The sequence below is a fragment of the Athene noctua genome, chromosome 17, assembly GCF_965140245.1.
Source record: "Athene noctua chromosome 17, bAthNoc1.hap1.1, whole genome shotgun sequence".
Lineage (NCBI taxonomy): Eukaryota > Metazoa > Chordata > Aves > Strigiformes > Strigidae > Athene > Athene noctua.
Genome location: NC_134053.1, coordinates 11,140,553 through 11,165,064, shown reverse-complemented (window position 1 = coordinate 11,165,064; position 24,512 = coordinate 11,140,553). Strand labels below are relative to the sequence as shown.

Genomic DNA, 24,512 nt, shown 5'->3' with positions numbered 1-24,512 from the left:
AAAATGATGCTAAACTACCAAAAGCTTTTGGATCTTGTAGCAGTAATGGGGTTGCAGGAGAAGGGCAAAACCAAAGTAACAATCAAGAATGACAAGATACTAGTCATCACATCGTGACAAACAGTGCACATTGACATGCTGCTTCAGAGAAATGGAAGAAATTCCTTAATATTACCATTACTTAGGAATGTTTTGTTTATGGAAACAAAGATGATTTCAAAATGGACCTAGATGACTCTAGTAGACTGGGCTTCTGAAAAAGATTCAAGAGAATTTGCATGTTTCTTTTAATAAACTCAACAGCTTTTTCTTGGTAAGAAGGGCATTTGTTGGATTTTTTTCTCAAGCACTGTCAGTTTTCACTTCAGTCTCTGAACCTTTGCCAACTGGCAAATAAAACAAAAGACCTGGTAACTGCAGGAAACACTGATTATGAGTTTCTTCAGAAAATCTTTTTTTGATAATGAACTCTGAACTGCACATGGAGTCTGGAAATACAGACTTTATTACACAGCAATATTGGAGGCTGACGAGTATTCCTATTTTGCCTGCAGAGTTAATGTGTAGAAATTAAATGTAGGTGTCAGATGTAAGCACAGCTCTCTCTCCCTGGACTTCACTAGAACTACTTCCAGACTGCAAGTATTGCAGTGGCAATTTGTTTTGTCTGCTAACAAGTGATTCAAGACTTCTAGTGGTCCAGGTCATATTCTAGACCCAGCTGTTATAACTAAACACAGATATCTAACTCAAGTCTAATGCTTGCAGTGCATTTTCCATTTTAACTAGCACTTCTCGACAGATCAGTGACACCCTGTTATAGAAGTGAAAATGTTATTTAGCTTCTTTCGTGATTAAAAAAATCATTCTTTGTCTGGCTTCTTTTCCTATGTATACCACTAGAGGGTATTACTTACTATTACAAATAACAAAACTGATAGGCTAATTCTTAGATTACATAGGAGAATGTAAAACATCCATGAGTAATTATTAAGCTAAAGAAACATCTTGAGAAAACTCATGGGGGGGTGGTTCCAGCTTCTACCCTCTCACTGTGTTTGAATACTGATTCTTACATAGTCAGGTGATCCGTTTTTCCATTTATTAGTATATGCAAGTTTGTTGCTGGATTATTTATCAGATGTTGCAGTTGGATGCTGTGCCAAGCGAATCAATAGAAGGGTTAGGATGCAGTTACAAGGAAATTACTTTTCCTTAAAGTAGATCATCTACTTTAGAGAGAAGTGCTGCATTATTTTTAATGAGTTTTTTAGTTACTGGTAGAATACCCCTAAGTTACATGAACTAAACCTAAGGGCAGATATTAAGTATTTTGATTTTATATGAACAAAACTTTCTGTTGCTTTCACCCTGTGTATTGTGACTGTTGAAATTTATGGTATGCACTATCTTACTTGCATGTATTTTAGTTAGGTAAAAAACCACAGAGTTTAGCTTAGCTCATACCATCCTAATCATTTAGCAGTAGCTCGTTTTAGTCCAGCATGTACCTTTTAAAACTAACATATATGCTAAACAATAACAAAATTGGTTTGCTTTTAAATTGGCAGTTTTAACTCAGCAGATGTAAAGCACTTTGTTCTTCTTGTTTTCTACAGTTGCCTATATAAAGAAATTCCACGAGAGATTACAGATTGATACACAGAGCTATAATTATTATTGACCAGTTTTCCTATCAAGAGTGATGCTTCAGGAACTTAGCTTTCAACAGCCCACTTAAATGTGGTGTTATCTCAAGAAAAACATTTACTCATAGGGATTTTAGGTTGACTCCATTTTTTTTAATCTATAAATTCTCTGATCTCCTAAATATGTCTTGTATCTTACAGTAAAAAGCATTCATTTTTTACAGCAATTCCTCAGAGAGAGTATAGCACAAGGCATTGTGGACAGATGGACAATGAACGAAGAAAGCTTTAAGTTATTTCTGGTCTATAAGAGAATAGCCAAACAACTCTTCCAGAAATAAGGGATCAAAATACCAACACTTAAACTGCTGATACATTAGGAAGTCCAGAAGAATAACAAGGTTTCTTGATAATCTATTTTCCTATTTCCTGCCAGCACAGAGGTAAAGCTGTATAGGCATATTTGCTAGATTTGTAATTAGTGGACTTGTATCCTGAAGTATTTCAAGCTTCCATATTTGGAGAAGTGATTGTGATTGCTTCAGTTTTTGTTTCATGACTGCTTTCACTACTGTATTTCTTTTCCAGCTGTCTATCTCCAAATTCAACATAGCCTTTCCCACTTCCTCATGGTTTAAATTAGGGTGGTTAATTTTGCATTGGAAGCTTACCCAGTACTTGATTTGAAACAAATAAGGATTCTCATTGTATACCCTTGACAGAAATTTACTTCTCCTTACTTAGAGACCAGCCACATGTACAATTTATTTGGCATTCAGCCCAACTGATGGGGTCAGAAGCTTCTGGCAAAAGGAAGAAGGAGCAGCTGGGCACAGGGAAGAGGGACGGGACCTTCTCAAGGGAATATTCTGCCAACTGAGTTTTTATTTCATCAGCAGCTGATGCACTTTAAGAGCTCCCCACCTCCTCCGTGCTACAACTCTTTGGCCATGCTCTGAGGGTGGAAGCTGCCAACAGTTAAGACAAAGAGCATAAATGTATTTATATGTAAGAAAAAGATAAAGTGGTACCATACATTTATCCATTCTTCCTAAACCAAATGCAGTTGTAGGGATGTAATACACCTGAGATGGTTGTCTGTAGTCTAGGGAGTTGAAGCCCAGTCTTGTTCAGTAACATAAATGATCTTGAACAAGTCACCTTTTTCTCATACGTAACTAGAACATGGGATCTTTTTACCTAGAAGATCTGGCCTAGTTCAACCACAGTTATTGAAACTGAGGGGGGAATTACTTGAAGGATGCACACAGCCTACATGAATACAAGTTCAGAACAGCTAATTGTGGCAGTTGCTTCCAAACTCTCCATGCCTTTGAATCCTCTCTGGATGGGAAGGTGGGTGTGCTGGTTCTCCTGCCCTATGCAGTACTGCACAAAAACTGCTTTATAATGAAATACTGTTTATTCCTGACATGTTTCAACTCTTTTGAGATTTTAGTATTATCCATAAGAAATGCAGGCAGAATCACCATGTATTAGACATATTACATTCAATTTTTATTATGACAAAAATAATAATTCAATAAAATGCAGGAATATGAATTTTTATTTTCTTTTTATATATTATATGTTACTAATTTTACTGCTAAACTGTGGCTTTTGTAATTATTTTTAAACATTATTTAGCATGTTATTTTAAGTCCAAGTACTATCTTTTAATCTATATTTTGGCCAAACAGAAAACTATCCAAACCTGTTCAAAGGACAAGAGAACACCTTCATAGTCTATTGTAGCCTATCTACATGTGATTAAAACTGACTCTTGATTGGCAGATACAAGCACTTAAACCAGTAGCACTAGCAACGGATGAAGTATTTTTGCACAGATGTGAATTTTCAGATGGTGTTATTCATCTCTGGGTCTACTGTTTTACTAGTATTGCTGTACATGACTAAACAGCTGTTGTTTTCCACTCAGGAGATGGCTGTATTTGAGCAGCTGCTAAAGTGATACCTGTACATGTATTTAGGGCCTGCTTTAAGATCCTTTTGTGTTAGTGATGTTATGAGACTCTCCTGGATGCTTTTGTCTAAAACGTAAGAATGACACTGGATGATTCTTCCATTTTAGATTATTTGAACTCTGCTAAATGTCTACAGAGAGACAGCCCATGTGGTCCAATCCAAACACCTCAGTTGGCACTAGTTGCCAGTGTAGGAAGAAGAACAAAGGGAGAGAAAATGACCACGTTGTGACTGAGCTTTAAGAAAAGGCAGAGCATGAAAGAAAAACAGCAAAACTGGAAAAAGATGGCACAACAGTCCAGTTAGGTACTTCAAGACAGTCATCTTAAATCTATATCTCCATTTTAAGTGTTGTTTGCTTTCAAGTGCTGCTTCATTTCAGATTGCCAGCCCCAAAGCAAAACAAAAAAAATGAAATCAAAACCACAAATTAAAGGCGTGAGCTAAAGCCACACTACTTTCAAAGGTCTCTAGCACTTCTGGGGAATTAAGTTCAGTTACTTTGTTGTGCCCTTGCCTATTGCAGCTGGACGTGCTGATTGCCCCTGCCAGCCCTCCTAAACCTGAGTCAGACCATGCACAGGCCCACGCTGCTTGTCTGAGGTCACTGCATGCCAACGTCCCTCTGAAATTCGAACAGCTCATGCTGCACCATGTGCCATGGGCAAGCGCCCAGCCCCTGCCCGAGAGGCCTGCTGAGTCCTTTCCGGGGTTTCCTTCCTCTTCAACAGCTGCAACACCATCTTCCCTCCTGTCTGCGCCTCAAGACAGACAGGGCTTTGACCCCGTTATCTGGGAACAAGGCTATAGACAGGAAACCATCTTTTTGACCATATTGGAAGTTCTCTCGAGACTAGAGGAGATTATCACAGCAGTCTACTTTGTTCCTTAACAAAATAATCAACTAATGAAATCAACATAACCTTGGGGAAGGTGATCTCTGTCTCCAAACCACCTGTGGTCAGGGTGCCTGGGTGCGGAGCATCCCACTGAGCTAGGAGGTGTGGAGGGGAGGGAGGGCCAAGGCAGCCCAGCCGGGCAGGAGGGACCCCGGAGGGGAGGGAAGCTGGCGTGCCTCGGGGTGCCATGGAAAAGCGGGGAAAGCCAGGGGCTGGGCAGCACCGAGGAGGGAGGTTGTGCTGAGAGGGATGGGAAGATGGCCAAGGTATATCGGCAGGTCCTCCTCAGATGTCTTTAGCCCGCGGAATGGGCAGTTTTGGGGGGTGAGGTGTGGTGAGCCGGCGGGTGGAGGGCCCCGCTCTGAGGGGCTGCGGGGGTCTCACACCCATCTCATTCAACGCGCCACCGGCGCCGTTCGCGCCCGTGCTTCCCCTAACCGGGGGTGCCCCGGCTGCGCGGGGGAAGGTTTGAAAGACTGAAGGACGGGGGAAGCAGAGCCCGCCTTCCCTCCCGGGGGCACGGGGCGCCGAGCCCCCGCTCCGTCCCGCCGCCGCCCGCGCTCCCCTCCCCCGGCGCGCCGCAGCGCGCCTGCGCGGGGCGGTGTCTCCGGAGAGCTCCTACCGCCCGGCGCCGCCGCCATTTTGGAGCTCGGCTCCGAGAGGGGAGGGAACCCGTAGGAGAAAGCGGGAGCCTGGCGCTTCTGCCTCCCCTGTCTCCCCCATCAACCCCCGCCCGCGTCCGGCGCTGAGGCACCGTAGCAGGCTACCCTCGCCGCCTTCCCGGGCCGCCTGTCCTTGTCAGCCGCCGCTGCTCTTCGCCACCCGCCCAGCCGGGCCCGCCGCAGGCCTGAGAGAGAGGCGGGAAGGATGCCCTGCACACCCCGCCGCTGAGGGAGACTCGGGGGCCCTGACCGCCGCGTCTGGCCAGCCCCACCCTAGCCGCTCCTCGGCCCTTCGCGTCCAGAGGCACGGAGCTTCCTACTCCATCCCCCTTTCCCTGGGCTTCCTATCTTCTGGGCTGGGCCCTAGCCGCTTCCTCCTAGCCCCCCGCCCGCTCCGCCTCCCAGGCCTCCTTGCCCAGGCCTTCCCTTCTCCGGGTCTCTTCCTCCGCCTGGGCCTTCGGGCTCTTCACCTTCCTTCCCCCCCCTCCCTTCCCCTTCCCCGCCCGGAGTCATGTCCTCCGCCGCTCGTTTCGATTCGTCGGACCGCTCCAGCTGGTACGTGGGCCCGGTGTCCCGGGCGGAGGCACAGACGCGGTTGCAAGGGCAGCGGCATGGCATGTTCCTTGTGCGGGACTCGTCCACCTGCCCGGGGGACTACGTGCTCTCGGTGTCTGAGAACTCCCGGGTTTCCCACTACATCATTAACTCCTTGCCCAACCGCCGTTTTAAGATAGGCGACCAGGAGTTTGAGCACCTGCCTGCCCTGCTGGAGTTCTACAAGATCCACTACCTGGACACCACCACCCTCATCGAGCCTGCGCCCAGGTGAGTGCCACCCTCCCCTCGCCCCACCCACTGCCATCTTTGCTCGAGGTGGCGCAAGGAGGGGGGTGTCTTAGTCCAGCATAGTAGCTCCAGGATTTTAGCACTGGATGTAGGGCCATGCCATAGATACTAAGGAAACATTTGTTATGGCCCTTTCTTGAAGCCGTTTCTAACAGTGGGCCTTCTTAGCCCTCTGGATGGATCTCCGTGACCGTTACAGATTGCCCTTTCAGTCAAATCATCCATATAAAGCACGGGGCCTGTCCTTACAGTGGGTGTAGGCATAGGTAAAGGTGCCCTGTACATTTCTACCACTGGCTATAATTGCCTTGAAGGAGGGTGTGGTCGTGCTTTGTGTCAACCTTTCCTTCTGGTATTGTCCTTCTGTTCCTAGGGTGGTTGAGAAGCTGGTTCACAAGTCTCCTCAGTGATTGAAGTACAGCCTCTGAGCTTAAGCTGCTGGCTGGCCCTGCATCCACACTGATTCCAGTAGAACAGGCCTTTATGTCATTAGACTGCTTCACCCTGTTAAGTCAGCTCTAATACATTCAAGGACAGCATTTTTTCAAACTTCTAGAGTGGCATTTCCACCCCCCAAAAAATGCAAAACATTTATTTCTCACAGTTTGGTTATGGCACTGTTCATCTGCATACTGCATGCACTACGCTGAGAAATGCTATTATAGGAGGATGGGAAAATGTGACTTGGCTATGAGCTCATTCTTTGTCCTGTTCCTAACACGGGACATACCTGCAACTTGCATCAACTGCTTATCAAGACTTCAGAACATATTCCTTATTTTTAATTAATAAAGCCTATCCCAGTATCTTATTTCAAAACTTTGGGCTTTGAATTAAGTGAAATAAAAGCTAGAAAAATAGCGACACATTAAAAAAAGAAACCCAAATTAGTTCACTTAAAATTCTGCAGTTTAAAAATGTTACTGTGTTTTGCGGATTAGCAAATTCTTAGGAGGGAATAATAGCTTTGAGGTTTATAGTCACAGTTTAATCTTGGCATAGGCGAGTTCTTAGTAAGTTGTCAAAGGTTGACAAATAGCTTGTCAAGTTGAAAAACTCAAGTAGTCAAAGTCTTTCTGTAAAGCTGTCAGGTGATGGGGTGGAATGTGACAGAAAGCACTAGCTTCAAGAACTCTTGAAGTTGCTGAGAAGTCTTCTGGGTAGTGATTGTGCTGTGGCTAGAGAGATGGGTAGGTGGGAAAAAAAAAATAAATCAGTTTCACCATTGCAGGAATGCTTAAATGGAGCTGCCCAGAGTTATCCGCATGATTAAATTTGTGGACAGTTGGGAGGAAAAAAATCTACACTGAAGCAATCTTTATGCTTACCTCTATTCTCTTTAACCTGGATACTGTTGTGCCTTTCTGGATGTAAAATCTTCTTAATCATTTATGGCAATGACTGACTTGGCTTTCTCAAAACACTTGAAATCATATCAGATTCCACTTGCTTACTTGGTATTTATTATGAGTCTTGTGTGAAACATTTTATGAGCATTTTAGTACCACCTTATTTTCAAGGTTTTGATTGCATATTGTCCTCTCAGCGTACAGAGACAGATGGGACCTAGCCTACTGTGAACTGACAAGCTTTTTTATAAAGCAACAAATGAGGTCAACTAGGTGGTTTTCCTTAGCGTGATTTTTGTTATAAACTCATTTAGAAAAATCAATGACATGGTTCATGGTTTGAATTTCTGTTTGAAAGAGTCTTCCTACTGCAAGAGGGAGTATGAGAGGTAGCGTTTCCGTTTTATTTATTTATTTTTAGTTAATGGGCTGAATTTAGAGTAGGGGTGGACAGGTATGTGCTTCAGAACTGTTATTGCTAATTCTTATTTATTGCGCATTTTCATGGGAAAAATGCACTCAGGTGCTTATGCTTTTGAAGGCTGTTGATTCTTTTCATAAAATATAGTATGAAACATGACTTTAGTGGTAGGATTAAGTAGTTTCTTATATATAGCCATACAACACTTTTAGCTCAGAAATGACATTTTAAACTTGTAAAACAGTTGAAAACTGACTGCTTTTAAGCTTTCCATTTGTTTTGTGTCAATAGTGAACTCAGCCCACCATTGACCATCTCCGAGCTCTTGCTAATGCAGAGTGACTGCTCTCTAAAGGGTTCCCTCCCTCCCCCGGCTTTAGCTGCAGCAGGGCGTCTTAAAGAAGCATTTATCTTTCTGTTTAGGGCTTCTGGCATATCTTGCAGAAATCATAGGGATTTGACTTCCATCTTATTTTGCCAGTAGCAAAAGAAGTAGGCTAATGACATGCATTCTTGCTATCGTAGCTTAGATAATAAGTATCTGCTGTGGCCTAGATACGTTAAGATTTCTGACAGATGCTTTGAATAAAGTGTATAAAACTTATGATGAAAACAGATTGCAGTGGAAGTAGTCTCATTTGATGAACAATCTTATATCATCACAGACAATAAAGTGACTGTACTGGACAGGTGATGGGCATAGTAATAAACGGTTATGTGAATAAATTAAAGGTAATATTATGGTTAATAATGCAAAGAAATATTTCTAGATGGTTAGCTTTTTCATTTCTTACTCCATTCTTAACAGTGGATACAAGTGTTTCATATGGTCTTTTATGAAGATGTAACTTTCAGGTTATTGGGGATTTAAATAAGCAGTAAAGATAAGTACTTTGAAACTAATAATTTCTCTGTTATAACAGTCCTTTGAGAGCTGAAGTTGTAAAAATAAGATTAGGGAGCTTAATTCCATATTACTTTCCAGAAAAAGAGGGGAAAAGTGTTGTCTCCTAAAACCACAGGATCTGCCTATCTCTTTTCTTAAATAAAGAAGTTTTCAGTAAGAATGTGACTGGCTGTCCCCAAAACTGTGCATGTAAGTAGTAGGATTTGGTTGGAAAGATGCTGTTACTACTGATTAGGAAGATAACACTGGACTTCTAGCTTTGAGTTAGAAAACTGTGTTTATCATACCCTCCTCTTTTGTTGCCTTTTTCCACTATGCTCCCTGAAGAAGTGGATGCTGAAGTTAAAAACATAGATGTGATGAACTGAAGAGGATGATTTAGCTCTTCAAAGGACCCCTCCACCCCAAATCACCCAGATAATTTTAGCTTGGTTTTATGTATTGCCCTTCTACCCCTCTACCACAAGTCACCGAAATAATTTGTTTTTATGTATCATGACTCTTAACTTAAACTGTAGAATTAATTTTATTCTACCCTAAGATCCTCACAACAATCCAAAACAAGTGGATGAAGGTTTTGCATTATTTCTCCCAATTTTCTGCATCTGTGATAGGTTTTTATTGGGTTTCCTATTTGGGTATTTAAGTAATTACTTGAGAGCATGAGTTACAAAATGCCTTACAGTGCTACCAAGGCAATACTTTTGTTATAATGCCGAATAAGTAATTTTCCTCTAATTAGTGTGTCTACGGTAAAACTGGTACTTAGTTTTGTTACTAGAAATCCACAATAATAGCTATTGCTTATACCAAATCTTTTTTAAACTTAGGTATCCAAGCCCACCAATGGGATCTGGATCTGCCCCTGCTATGTCCACTGCAGAAGAAAATGTGGAGTATGTTCGGACTCTCTATGACTTTCCTGGCAATGATGCTGAGGATCTTCCATTTAAAAAGGGCGAGATACTGGTAATTGTAGAGAAGCCTGAAGAACAATGGTGGAGTGCCAGAAACAAGGATGGTCGTATTGGGATGATTCCTGTTCCTTATGTAGAAAAGCTAGTCAGATCTTCTCATGGGAAGCATGGAAACAGGAATTCCAACAGTTACGGTATTCCAGAACCTGCCCACGCTTATGCTCAGCCTCAAACCGCCAGCCCCCTTCCCTCAGTATCCAGTACACCCGGAGCAGTGATCAATCCTCTGCCATCAACGCAGAACGGACCAGTCTATGCCAAAGCTATCCAAAAGAGAGTACCCTGTGCTTATGACAAGACTGCGCTGGCATTAGAGGTAAGCTTTTTCCTCTCAAAAGTCTTACGGTTTTCAAATCTTTCATAAAATAAGAAACTTAAGAATTGCTAGTGGCAAAGTTGGTGTGGATAACTTCATATGGAGCCTGCATGTCTATGTCAAGGGACTAAGAAGAAGTTAGGCTACATTCTGAAGAAAGATCTACAAAAATTGCTTCATCTATGCCACTTCCTCTGAGAAAAGTGACCAAGTTACTTCAGGACCTGTATTTACCCTCTGTTCTTGCCTGTTCAGCAGTGCAGATATGTTACAAGGGTAGTAGAGTGTATACATGCTTCTGTGGAAGTAAGTACTAGTAAGAGGATGACTGCTTCTCCATCTAATCTTGGGGAAGGAAAGAGATGTTTCATTAATCATTGCAGTATTCCAGGTTGAGAACTGGCAGTAGCAGTCTTCAGAGAAAGGTAAGGATTGCTGATAAACATAGTCTTTCTGATCCTCGACTGTAGTGTGACATGCACTTGAATATCTGGTGCTGAAAGCTGCAATCTGGCCAGAAAGTACTCTAGTCGCTTTTACTTTGGCTTTCAAAAGTGGAATTTGAGAAACCTTAAGACCTAAAGTGGGATTGTGGGGGTTAGATGAAAGACTGTAGTGTATCCTCTAAACATGCTGAACCTTTAATAAGTTCCCATGCTTGCCAAAGCATTTTTAATTTTATTTTTATTAGGCATATCTTTAAGACTTTAGAGCTTTATTCTTTAAATGGTAAAGAATTCATATCATAATTCTAGTTTAACTGGCATAAATGATGAAGGATGTTTTTTAAGCTATATCCAGAATGCTGAGACTGTTAATTTTACTTTTGGGTTATACTGAAGGCTAGTTAATTCATAGTTCAAAAATGTTTCACCTGGGAGAAGTGGTAGTCTCAAAGATTAAACTTGAGTGTGCTACAGTACTTCAAGGAGCAAATGCAAGGAAACAAGCAAAGGAAGCAACAGCATTTTAGCAAGTAAAGTAACAGTGGTTTTAAAAGTATTTTGAACTTTTTCTGTTGCTTTTACTCAGCTACTTTGCAAGTTAAAGCTGTTACCTATAGCTGATACTTCTGACTGAAATTTGAAACATTATATTTGTGACTTCCAGTTATTTGTAAGAGTTCCTCCAGTATTATAAAACCTCTAGAGGTGATTACTCTTATGGGGTTAAGTTAAATATGTATCACTGGATTTTCGTTATGAAATGTAGTACCTTGTTATTTGTGAACAGTGTGTGAAAATTATCATAGAGCAAAGTGTAAATTCACTGCCAACTGCACTGTACAGAAGATTCCTGCCAGCACTACTCATGCTTCCGAAAACAAAGCAAGGCAACCGATTGATTTTGTTATGTTATCGATGTGTCACCAAATTACTTCAGGGAACCTGCTTTGGTGCAGGGTAGTAGAACAACTTGGAAGGATGGCCCTCTCAGATTTTTCTGACTTGTTCTTTAGTGACATAGCTACTCCCATCATTTTACTTACTCTGACATACCAGTAGGATTAATTCTCTGACTAAGATGTAGGTTTGAATTGTTTTGAACCTTCAAATTGACGAAGTTCTGTTTGAGAGATTCTTTTCTGCTGAATTCTAATCACTTACTGACTCATGTCTTTGTGTCTCCCACCACTGGCATATTTTGTCTTCCTATGGTAGTCTTTTTCTTTGCAAGTGCACCTTAGCCACACTGGCTTCTCAGGAGGTTTCAGAAGCAGAATTCTGTGAACTGGTCTACATTTTCATCAAAATCAGTGATTACAGCTCCTCCATATCTATCCATGCAGAGGGAACTTCAGCAACCTCATTATAGCAATACTTCTTTGTCACATGTACCACTCAAAGTCATGTTTTCATGATCTTCCTTCAGATTGCCTAACACCTACTGATACTGATAAACTGGGATTAAATACTGATGATGTATTTAATCCCAACTTTGTCAGGGTTCTAGATGTCAGTACATAATCGGGACCATTTGAAGCTTCTATTTTGTAAGAGCACTGAAAGTAACTAGTGGTAGAGAAAGAACAGGTTATGGGAGTGTTTTGGAAGAAAGTCAATGGTGTTCTTTCAGAATAATAGTATTTGACAGTACTCCACCTTAGTATAGGTGTACTCTAAATTGCAGTTAGCTTGCACAGGTAGAACACATTGTTAGTATAATTACACAGTGCCTGATTGTGCAATCTCATTTAAACTGATAAAACAATATTAGAGCAACATATCTGTTTTCTGGCTCTAGCTTTGTGTGGTCAGCACACAGACAGTTCTTAAAAGGAAGAGAATACCATCTGGAGTAAATAAAGTTATTGCATAGTAATCTGCTTGACTTCCTTTTAAGCAGAGGGATGTCATTCTCCTGGGTTCATCTTGAAAAGGGGACAGGCTCTCTGCATCCAAGTCCAGTTTTTCTGTTGAACACTATTGTTTACATAAACTGTCAGAAGTCTTCTTTAAGAAAAGATACAGATTCATAGCCTGCTACAGAGAAGATTGTCAGTAGAACATTCACTTGTTTTACAAGTACACCTTCCTTATAAAACAATCTGAAACAAGATCTGTTTGGTTGGATAATGATGAAGTGTTTAAGTTCTAAATAGTATTTAAAATGTGACAGTTTAAGGGCAGCTACAATATTCCTGTAAGAATACTAGTTAATACAGCATTTATTACCATTTGGACCTTGCTGGGCTAAAATTATTTAGCATTCATACTGGAATTATTGAAGTGACTAATGTCTAAATGTTGACTTGGTCCTACTGCATTATGTGGTCTACTCTTATTCTCTAAAATAATAAATAGTCATCTGTTTATAGACTAAAATAAAAGTTTTAAGTATAACTACTATCTCAAAGCATATAGTTGGATTAAATATCACTTCAGGCATCATGTGGCACCAGTGAACAATCAGTAAAGGTTATGATAAATATATATATATTTCTAAGATTTACATATACTGTTGTCAGTTGAGTTAGTTACCTTGGCAGTTCAGATTTAATGTTTTTAATGAAATAATTGAAGTCTGCAGTTTCTCTCCACATCTATCTAACTTTACTACTAATGTGTGTAGTATTTTCCTGGATACTGCATTTGGAAAAAAAAAAAAACCAACAACAACAAAAAAACCAAACCACCAGTGAGCCAGATCTGTTTCTTTACTTGTGGTCTTTTAGCCAAGAAGCAATTTCCTTCCTTTCTGGTGCTCTGGAGGAAGGAATATGAAGGACAGGAATACAGCGTCCTGTATTTATTGCGTATAGAACTCTGCATTACAGGCGTATGCACTGCTGTTCTTCAAGCCTGCTTTTCTGTGGGAAAACTAGGAGGGTGGTCCTGTGGTTGCAGGTTACACAGGGTAGCACATTAAGAAAGTGATGAATTTTGTAAAAGCAGAGATTCTTTGGCAATGTTAGTATGATAGAGAGCAGGAAGTCTACCTTAAAGTTGCTCAGCATTTAACAACCTGTAGTTCTATAGCCAGCCTGTTATCTATAATATGCTAATGTAGCCTTGTTTTAAACTGGCATGCTCTAACCAGCATGTGATGTGTATGCAGTGCCCAGTAAACTAAGACCTTACCGTAAAGGAGCTTATCTCTTGGAAGTTGGGTATTTCTTGTTTGGATCCGAAGTAGCCGCCTTTATATTTGGCATAGGCAGTAGATAAACTAATGGTGTGTAATTCCATTAAAAATTAGTGAATTGTTTGAAGGCTGATTCAGCATGTGAACAATTCCAAATTCACTTACGAAATGGAATGAAATGGCATAAGGAACCAGAAAAGAGGAGACCACCAGCAGCCACTAGACTTATATCTGCCGTGTATTTAAAGAATGGTTCTTAAATATATTGCAAACATGTAATAAGCCTCATAAACATTTTTAAGACAGTAGTAGTCCTAGAGTTAATCTCCAGAGTTAACATGACAGTGTTATGGAATCTGAAGATTTTTTTAAACAAGAGCTTCACAATATTATAGCAAATATTTATAGCATTTATACTAATGATGGCTTTTTCTAGGCCCATGCCAGCATTATAGTATTAAGTAGTTTATTTGTTCCTGATATATCAATCATATACATGTATGTTTGCTAGTACAGAGTTAACCTGTCACTGAAATGTGGTGAAATAAATGTCCATTCACCATAATTATATAACTGACTTACAGTATTTCTCTTGAGCTTGTTACAATTAGGTTACAGTTAACTTTTTTCTTCTTCAAAGGAAAGTTGAGACAAGTAGGCCAAAATGTGCTGCTAGTAGAACTTCCTTAATTAGGAAATTAGACTACTTTTTTCACTAGACAACAAGCATTGTGCTCTTCTTAAGCCAAGGAAACTTAGTAATGCTGTGTTAAACATTAAAATGCATCTGACCCACAAGGTGTAGATTTTAAGCAAAATATTGCACCTATATTATACAGTGTGAAGTGTTGATCAGGGAGCTTTAGTTCTGATAACGATTGAATTGAAAGTGACATTGGCAGCAGGATTCCTGTGTCTCTGCTGACACCAACTTTTCAGTATGCTACCTTTGAAAATAGAGCTGACAATTACTTTGGAGATTTGTGTGCAGTCTTAATCTTTGTGACTTCCTTTTCCAAAGTTGTTGATGGTTCCCAACATGATAGTGCTGAGTGCCTCACAATTTAATATATATTCACCCTCAGAACTGTTTGCAGTTTTTTGGGTGAAACTGAAAGCAACGTGGATAACCTAGGCAAGATCCTTTGCTACAGAGAGATTCAGCGTGGCTCAAGAATGATGGTCTGTGGGAGTTTCAAGCTCTCCAAATTCTGTACTATCATGTCAACTGGCTTAATTATGTGGAGACAGGCCACCATCATTTAATGAAAAGTAGCACTTTATCTGGGGTGCTGCAACCCCAACTCTGGCAATTGTCCTAGCTCTACTTGAAATGAAAACTTCTATTGTTTTACTCTGTTCCTAGATGAAGCTAGATTAATTGCATCTAGGACTTGAACATTTCTATGCTGCCCTTTGACCTGCTTTCATGCTTCAAGAATGGTTGAAGGTCTTTCCTCTGAACTACTTGATTCTCTGGTTTGGGCATCATTATTCTTCTGGCACACAACGTTAGAAGTGAAAGATAATTAAGCTGTGCTTTTAGCCTGTTGGTTTCTTGAATCTTTCAATATGTAAAGCACCAGGTACTTCAGTGTCACTTTGTCCTGTTTGCTCCCCCCAAAGAAGGGGAGCTGTGACACTAATTAGAATAATGACTGAGATTCAACACCCTGTAAATTCCAGAGAGATATATGTGTTTTATAGCTATTGACTCAGTGGGCTAAAATGATTTAGACTTCTAATGCATTTTTATCCCCTTAAACATATTACAGAACTCTTATCAGCCACTGAACTATTACCATACAATTGTTGTAATACCTGTAAAATGTTTAATTGGTTGACTGTGTGACTAAAACAGCATGCAGGAAACCTTTTGCAGTGTATGCAGGTATGGAAGAGTCTAGAGTGAATGAAGTAACCTTTCTGACTGGCATGTTCCACAGCTTGTGTTTCCCCAGGGCTTTTAATTCATGCTGTAACAGGGACATAATGAAAGGATGCTATCTAAAATATGTTTTGATTTTTATCATTTGGGTGGAACCAAATGGCTGCATTTCAGAAGTATTACTCATTTCAGCAGTTGCTACTTCCATCCAGCAATGCTGAAATGCTTTACAAGCATCTGAGAGATGCTGAGACTAAGGAAGCATTATCCTAATTTATAGATAAGGACCGTGAGCTGTCCAGAGTCATACAGGAAGTTTGTGACACAGATGAGAATAGAACAGGGTCTTCTGACTCTGTCCTGTGCCTAATCATAAGACAATCCTTCTGACTGGCTTAAAATGTTCTCTGAAAAAAAAAATGGTGTGTTAAATCATTATAGTGGGAGATCATACCTCAGCTGACCATATTATAGATGTTTTAAAAAGCATTTAGCAAATATTGCTTTTAGTAGAAAAAAATACAGAGGGACTACTTAACCAGATGCTTCTAGACATTGTTAAAATGGAGGTCTTTAATGTATGAATTATTCTATCATGACATAAAGGTTCCTTCTCTAAAAATCTTGTTTCAACATGATGCTTCATTTAATCTTCTCAGGGGATCAGGGGAACTGCTTTTTTTTTTTTAATAGAAAAAGTACAAGAGGATATTCAGAAGCTTTCATTGTAAAAAATCCCCTCAAAAATAATATAAAGTTATTGCAAATCAATTGTACTATTCCAGTTGTTCTTGATGTATGGGAGTATTTCTTGAGTAGCTGTTGTCAGCTAGCACTTTAATGGCAGATACTGATTTGTAGCAACTTTGCCCACCCAGCAGTCTAAAGAACATTTCACATTGTTAATCTACATGGTGGTTTGTTGCAATGAAGGGACTTTACTGTAAGTCTTTTTTTCACTCAGCTGAAGTAAGACTTCCAAACCTATTCATGTTGTAGAAATCATTGAGTCAGACTGAAGGATACCTTTTGCTAGAGCTTAAGAATGAATAATGAATTGATCTGTACAGCACGTGAGCAGAATTAAATTGTCAGACTCTCAGAAAATGCAGGTCCATGTTTTTGAACCAGTGTACTACAGATACTTTTTTTTTTTTCTTCCATGGATAAGATTAAAGTGTTTGAGAGTGTATTGGTTTTATGGTGTGGTGCAAATGCAGTTTCTTATAGGTTTTAACTGTCATGATGATGCCTGCATCTTCTTGAATTTGGGTCTAAAACTTCAGTGTAACACTGAGTATTTATGGATGTTATCAGCATTTTCCTAAAGAGACCTTTGTTAGGTTCCGCTTTAGGTCATCTTGTTACTATATAAAGCTTTTTCTAGCCTTTCTATTCCGTGAAGAGTCTGACAAATTGTGCCTTTTAGCAAATACACAATTAAAGCATGCTGCAGTAGCCTGTGAAGAGATGAAAACCAGTCAAATTAATGCTGTACGTATGTGCTAACTAACATGGGCAGTGTGTAACTACTTAATAGTATATGCTGGCTTCATGTTTGAATTTACAAACAGTGTAAGTAAAGATGTCCATTTAAGAAAGTAATATGGTTTCAGTTATATCCTGGGAATTTATGGGAGTTCAGATGGTTTCCTCCTCTCTTAAAAGCACAAGATTACAAGTGTTCCAAGTGGGACAGTCTCAATTTGGGGGAGCAGATAGGACATGTACAACAGTAGTAGTGGGGAAAAAGTAGGGGAGATAGAGCAACACATTTTTCTTAAATGTCTAATTTCATTCTAATATGCAACATAAAGCTTAAATCAAAGGTTAAGAAATTTTATTTTAAGAGAGAGAACACTGACTGCTAAGGAGTTTATTATAGTATCTTAAACTTCACTTAAGGATTCTTGCTTCTGAGTGATCTTAAAAATGTATCTTTTGGGGTAATGGTAAACAGGCTTCAGATCATCTAGTCACATGCACACTGTTTTGTAAACTCAGGGGGTTTTTTTCTTTAACAGAGAATATACAGGTCTTACCTGAAAAATTTACAAAGTTTTAAGCTAAGGCCCTTGGCCAAGGTCCTTAAACTAGCTGCATCAGTTCTGAATTTTAATACTGTTTAGATAATGTAGACAAACTGTTATACATACTGTATCAGGACAAAAATACGTTTTTTCCTTAAATAAGATCAAAGCTGGTTACCTTTTGGATTTCACAGAAGTAGCTTGGTAACTGAGACTCAACTACAAAGAGATTTGACCTAGTTTGGAGAAGAAACTTATGAACTGTTGGCTGTTGGTTATAGGCTGGCTCTACTTTTTATGAAATTAGTTATTAGGTGCTAATGTCACTTTTCTAATATTTACTATAGTTACCCCAGAGTAAATTGAGTAAACAGGAAAGGAGGTGTAAAGTTAGAGCTGCTGCAGCAGACCACATGTTCAGCTATTCTGAAGCGTTTAAGGGAGAACTGACTATTTAGTGTTAAATGCTACTCGTCAAATTGGATATTTTGATTTGTAAATGATCCAAATTAAATACAGGCATTGAACAATGATGAGTATAACATTATTTGGGCCGATGTTTTTTGCTTGATCGTAGTTTAGCTTTTCTCATCTTTTACTGCCAAATAGGAAGAGACATAGTTATGGTAGGAAAGGCCTGACATATCATTGTCCCTATTTAAAATTCTTTGGCAGGAAGTAGAGGTGAAAACAACAAATAAAGCTAGAATCTGTACATGTACATCTGTACATCTTTTAAAAAAATAAAAAAGTTTGATATCACTTTTGCTTGTTTTGGAAGTATACCATTATTTTAGAAACTACAGAAGCTTCTTAGACTGATAAACAGAACAACTTCAAGTAGTGGTTTCTTGGCCATAGGAATCTCCCTTTGAAGAACTAAATTTCTTTTGAAATAAGCCAGCTGATGCTAAAAGCACTGTAAGCACTGTGTTCTTCTGAATGGATGTTGCATCTCATTACTGATGGTAGCTTTAGTGATGTTAATTTATATCATCTCAGATAAATAAATATGTTCTGTGAAGTTGTAGGCTTTCCTATAGGAGAAGGTGTAGTTCAGCAATTTGTCTGAATATGTAAATATACATTTAGTTAAGAGTCTGAAAAAGCATGTAGACAACATTATCATGATTAGCAGCAAAATGCTGGTATTTCAGTTAAGAAAATAACTTTTAAATTGAACCTTACACCAAGAAGAGGGTTGTTTTTTTTCCCTATGATAAGCTTGTATGTTCCTCTTAATTTGATTTGTATTTGTATCAGAGGTGAGATTTCCATGTGTGATAATTGTTTGGTTTTTTTTAATTATGCAGGTTGGAGATATTGTGAAGGTTACAAGGATGAATATAAACGGTCAGTGGGAAGGAGAAGTCAACGGTCGAAAAGGGCTTTTCCCATTCACGCATGTCAAAATATTTGACCCTCAAAATCCAGATGAGAACGAATGATTCCCTCTGCCCGATTTACACTGCTGCTTCATTTTCCTGGCTATCATTAGCATTGTTTGAGGTGGGATGACTTAATGGCACATTGCTAGCGTTGCCCATTTTCCAGCTTGCTGCAGTTTGACGGTTCTTTTAATATACATTTGGAATACATACAACTGAAGTCACTGCCTGACCTTCATACCGTAGTTGCGTCATCCAGAATTTAGTTTCACTTTTAAAACTCTATTGGGCCTTAAGTTGGAGAAGACTGAACCAGTATCTAGCAGAGAAGTATGGCAAGAAAACCCTTCCTGTTGAGACTTCCATGGATATTTTTTCTGGCTTGCTCGATAGGAAGAGCCCTAATCTTAGATCAAACAAGCAACTCGTGCATTACTGTCCAACAAAAAGCAACAACAAAAATGCAATTTTAGGACTGAAGGAGACTTAGTTTTAAGAGAACCTGTCCTAAGGTAGTACATTTAAAATGATGGTCTCTTTAAAGGACAATAATTGAAGCTTATGTATTCTAAGCAGTTGTATTAGAAGCTGCTCTTTTCTGTTAACTCTTGAGCTTGTTGTTGACCTTCCCGAAACAGTGTGTGTTAAATGCAAATAACCATTGATTGAGCTGCATTGAAGCTGAGGCATTTATTTATAAGGAAACTTAGGAGGGGTTGATACTTGTAATCTGTTTTTGACATACTTAATGCATTTCTGTTGATTTTTGCAAGCACTAACTGTAGAAAGTGAGCTTTAAAGGGAAACACTTTGGCCTAGTCTGAATACAGCTTTTCTGCAGTGTTGAAAGTGTAGTTTGACTAGTCTAGAAGTGCTTGTCACCAAGCTGTTACTTGGTAGACAGATTGATCAGACTGCCATGGTGTGGAGAGGTAGGAAAGGAATGGGACAGAAGAACTTAATACTGATAAAATCCTCTTATTTAAACATATGCCTCTTACACCTGTTTCTCTGTAGGCTTCCTTATCTCTCCAAAGTTTCCTAGCTATGCCAGCCCCAGTTTGTTGAAAGCTCCATTTCAAACACAGTACCTTTTCTTTAGGGTGTCTCCATGTTGCTGTGCTTCTTCTCCAGAGCTGCTTTCATCTTTTTTTCTTCCCTCTTTTTCCTTGCTTGCATCCCAAGTCCTCTGCATGCTGCCATCTTTTCTTACCCTTCCAGATGAGTTGGCTCTGGTTTATATATGCCCCAGATCCCTTCCCCTCCCACCATCCTCTAGAAAATGGTTAATTTGAGTCAGCTGCCTGGGTTCCCCCATGTGATAAATTAATGCTCAGGCTGGAGGAGGCCACAAAGGTGTCTGTTACCAGTATAGCTTCTTGCCCTTTTTCTGTACATAAGCTATACTGCTGTAATTGTACTTAGAGTAGGGAACTGTGTGGCTGCAGCTAAGTACAATTCATGCCATGCAGGTTAAAGTCCTTAACCTGTGTAGAGGATATGAAAGCTTAGGTACAGTGGTATCCTGTGCCGCCTTTAAATGTGTGTTGTAGGTGAACTGGAATGCTCTTTTAAAAATAATGGAACGCTGAATTAACAGAGTACATGTCTGCAAAGACTACAGCTACAAGACCTCCCTTTTCAGACAGCCTGGTTAAAGAAAAATACTTGTTGCAGAAGCTGACAGAAAAACAGCAGCCCCCATTTTTCAACTTTTGAAGGCTGTCAGTTGTAACAAAATGAGAAACTTCAGATACCTGCAGAATCTTACCAGTTCTTATAAATGTCAAATTATATGAAAGTTGTTGTCTTAAGTTCCAGCATGTTTTCTTGTTGATTTGTGTCGCTTGATCCTAATAAAAGCACGTTGTTCTTGGCTCACGTGAAAGTGCCATGAGATCCTTAATTGGAAGGCACTGAAGAAATGCAAAAAAGGCATTTGCAACAAGACATTCAAAATGCTGGGTTTTTTTAAAGAAGTCTGTCCGTTCATCTATTAGCTATTTTCTGTAGTACTGATCAAGTGGCTGACAGTCTAGAAATTCTTGTAGAGCATTTTACTACCAAATTAACTGTGAAGTAGAGTAGCATTGACTGAAGTGTTTGGTGCTGTAAGAGTAATTCTTGACAATAGGCATGGACATTTTGTCTTGCAAAGAAAAGCTATGCAGCTCTCTTAACTAAAGAAGGTCATGCTTTTTCTGTGCCCCAACTATACCCATAAGTTTACTACATAGATTGTACTACTGAAAGTCATCTTTTGAATACAGAAACTGCACTAAACTCAGTCTGCTGCAGAGAAATCTTATTTCAGACCTGACCTAGTTACAGGCAGCTCTTCAGAAGACTGACTGTGGAATTCTTCCTTTGCATGGTAAAGAAATACTGTGAGATTTGAGATCTTGAACACATCTTTTAACCTGGATTTTCTTCACTGAAATAAATGTCTTGACTCATCCCCTCATTGAACACAAGTGTTGTTTTAGGTTTAATTATGTTCTGATACTGCCAAAAAGCAAAATATTTTACCTTCAAAACTATGCAAAATTTGTGTGTAGTGGCATCTGATGCAAAGACAAGAATTCTTAAATTCCTGTGAACCTGGTTTTAGGCCACGGATGAACGGTGTTTCTCTGAGTAGCAGCAGTGTGGTTCAGGTATGTTAAACGTGGTTTAAATGTAGCATACTGACCAGCCTGTAACCTTGCTTCAAAACATGTCTTTGCTGTTTTACTATAAAACAAGTATTTTCATATAAAGACTGCATTTGATCAGTGTGTGTTTCTCCTTGAAGGACTCTGGATTCTCAGTCGCTTGTTGCTTGCTTACATGTGTGCTGTCTGTTGCTTTATGAAGCCTCTTCAATTTGAGTGATAACCTGTCAGTGTAAATGGGCTTGGGCGTGTAACATATACTTAAATCTGAATCATGAGAGCCTACAAGTGATGGCTTCAATCTATGCACCATTAAATTTGTTCTTGCTTCTGAACTAAGAGCTGGTTTAATTACCTGGTGCCACAATAGTTCACTATCGTGAAAGGCTTACTGTTTGACTTCCTCCTGTTGTGTACATGTGTATATAGATGTTGAAGCCTCTGACCAGTCTGAAAGTTTAATGAAAACTGTTTGAATCAGTGTCCATCACTGGATAAGCGCTAATTTAATTCATGATTGTTTACAAATTGGGAAAGAATAAACAAAAGGGAATATCCTGTTTGGGTTGGGGCTCTGAAGAGCCTGAGCATTATTTTTGTAAAGGGAAAAACAGCATTCTTTGTGCCATTTCATGTGCCTGTAAAGTAATTTTTTATATTGTATTAACATCCTGGGAACGAGTGAGCTGCCTTTGTTTTCTAGTCAAATTTTCAAGCATTTTCCTCAATACCTGCATCTGAAAGTGAGACCTGCCTAAAAGACTGCCTTTTGGGACCAGTGAAAGCATTCTCGTAGAGTTGTCATTTTCTGTTTACTTGTGTTAAATAAAAGTTTGTTGTGGGATAAGGATACAATTATTGCAGTGGGAAAGGTGGCCTTGTATTTGAGACAGTCTTCACTGTGTAAACTTTAAAACACAATATGTAATTTAAAGACCATGATCTTCAGGCAATAATATTAAGTGTAAGCTTTTAAAGTTTATTTTGGGGATTATAGCTTGTTTTATTTTTTGTGCTCTAAGATTAACAGTATTAAATGAATTATATTCTTAGAATATATGGAGTGTCTTTTCTTAAGATTAGTGCCTTTTTAATTTCTTACTCCACTTATTTCATAGAACTGGTCCCAACATCAAGCCACTGTTTTTTTTCCCAGTGCCCTGTTTGTACAGTCTAAATAAAACTTGCCTCAACTTACAGTACTATTTGTTGTCTTTAGTCTTAAAACCTTGACAATATTAGCAGAGTATTTAAGTCCTTACTCTGTCAGTCCAATGCCCTGTCCCATGGGTGAATGAGAGTGCCGACTGGAATCAAAGGAAGAATTAAGCAGGAGAAAATGCTGTTGCCAGGCTGAATGCTACTCTCCTGTTCCATCCTCGTGCCTCTTCTCAGACTACACTGCTGTGCTCTGGAGGTTCACCTGAAAAAGATGCATCTCTGCTTACACAGATTATCACTGTCGCCTCTACTCCGGTGCTCCTCCTCTCACCGTATTTAATGCTCCTCTTTTGCCGAGGCTTCTAAATGTCTCTGTACAAACCATGACCACCTTTTACTGTGATACCCTTGACTGTGCTTGTCAGAATGACTGGTTTATGCATAGAGTTTGAATTTAGCTGCTTATTGTTTGAGTAAATAAGGCATAACCTGTGCAGGTACTGGAGGATGAACAGCTGGCGTTCTAGCCACCGCTGAGAGGTGTCAGCATGGCCGCGCATAAATTCCTGCTTCTGCAAGTCGAAACAGGAGATCATCTTTTGCCTTTTTACAGTCAGTCCAGGTCAAGAATAGCACTAAATAGAACTTAAGGTTTTTTAAGATTTGGGATCATTCGGTTAAATCATTAACAATGTGTTGAAACTTGAGATGATCTTGTGTAGGAGAAAAACTTCAGAGGAACATCAGCCACTCAACTGCTGCAAAGGAGAAGTCTGAAAAGCTTGCGTTGTTTCCCTGGACTCTGTAGGTATGTTCACAGCCTCATGTTTGTCTTCTCTGGAGTACAGATTTCCGTGCGCTGTTAATAAACATTCATAGCCAACTCTGCATAGTGTCTTATCAAGTATTCACATTGGGCAAGTTACCTTTCAGAGAAGAACTGTAGTAGTTGAAATAGGGGTGCAGGAGCAGGCCAGGTGTGTGCAGTAGGATAATCCCCTCTCTGCCTGCGCTGCCAGCCTTCAGCTCTGGGCAGAAGCTGGGAGTGCCAGCCTGCTGCTGCAGCCGCTTCTCGTGATGGCACCGGGAGCTCTTGCTTTACTATGTACGCAGCAAAGCCAAGCGTCCCCTGTGCCACAGCCATCTGCTTCCCACGCCCCGCCAGGAGCAGGGGTGCTGCAGCAGCGGCACTGTCCCCATCTGGGGTGAGAGCCCTCCCCTGCCAACTGGCGTGGGCGCTGCGGGCCCCGAGCCGCCACCACACGAGCCAGGGGCCTGGCCCGGGTGTTGTTCTGGTAACAGCCAGGCTCTGACACTGAACTGCAGCATCTACACACACTTGTGTCGGGCAGCGGGAGATGAAGTGATTTCATAGCCAGGGACTTAGGGAAGATTAAAATACTTATGTTCTGTACAGAAGAACTTTGTGCCTCAGAATGCATCATATGGCACCAAGGATCAATCTGCACCATGGTGTTGAGGTGAGGCTACAGCCACCTACATTATGTGTCCAGCAGTAACTCCTTTCTACCAGCTGATCCCGCAGCAGGTTGCTGGGTTGCTTTACTGGGGCACTTTCTAGTTCCACAGGGGATGCAAGGTGCTGTGCTCTGGGCATTAGAAAGTGCAGGCTGGTGCCTGCATTCCCCCCGCAGGGAGCCCCAGCAGTGCACACTCTCCTCTGCCCATCCCCGATCCTGTCTTCCCTCTGACCAGCCTCCCACCCCCAACACTGACCTCCTAGGAACTTTCCCCGCTGGGAACCACCACTCTTAGCACTCAACTTCCCCAGGG

General features: G+C 40.3%; 1 protein-coding gene across 1 annotated transcript; it reads left to right on the top strand.

Moving 5' to 3' along the window:
• The first annotated feature begins 5,184 nt into the window (after positions 1-5,184).
• CRKL (CRK like proto-oncogene, adaptor protein) lies at positions 5,185-23,598 on the top strand. Its single transcript, XM_074921133.1, has 3 exons — positions 5,185-6,021; positions 9,550-10,012; positions 18,829-23,598. The coding sequence occupies exons 1-3, from the start codon at positions 5,708-5,710 to the stop codon at positions 18,961-18,963; spliced, it is 912 nt and encodes a 303-aa protein (XP_074777234.1). The 5' UTR covers positions 5,185-5,707; the 3' UTR covers positions 18,964-23,598.
• The last annotated feature ends 914 nt before the right edge of the window (positions 23,599-24,512 follow it).

Coding starts and splice junctions, on each gene's coding strand:
- CRKL (XM_074921133.1), top strand. CDS start 5,708: ATGTCCTCCGCCGCTCGTTTCGATTCGTCGGACCGCTCCAGCTGGTAC. Junction 6,022..9,549: donor CTCATCGAGCCTGCGCCCAG/GTGAGTGCCACC, acceptor TTTTAAACTTAG/GTATCCAAGCCCACCAATGG. Junction 10,013..18,828: donor AGACTGCGCTGGCATTAGAG/GTAAGCTTTTTC, acceptor TTAATTATGCAG/GTTGGAGATATTGTGAAGGT.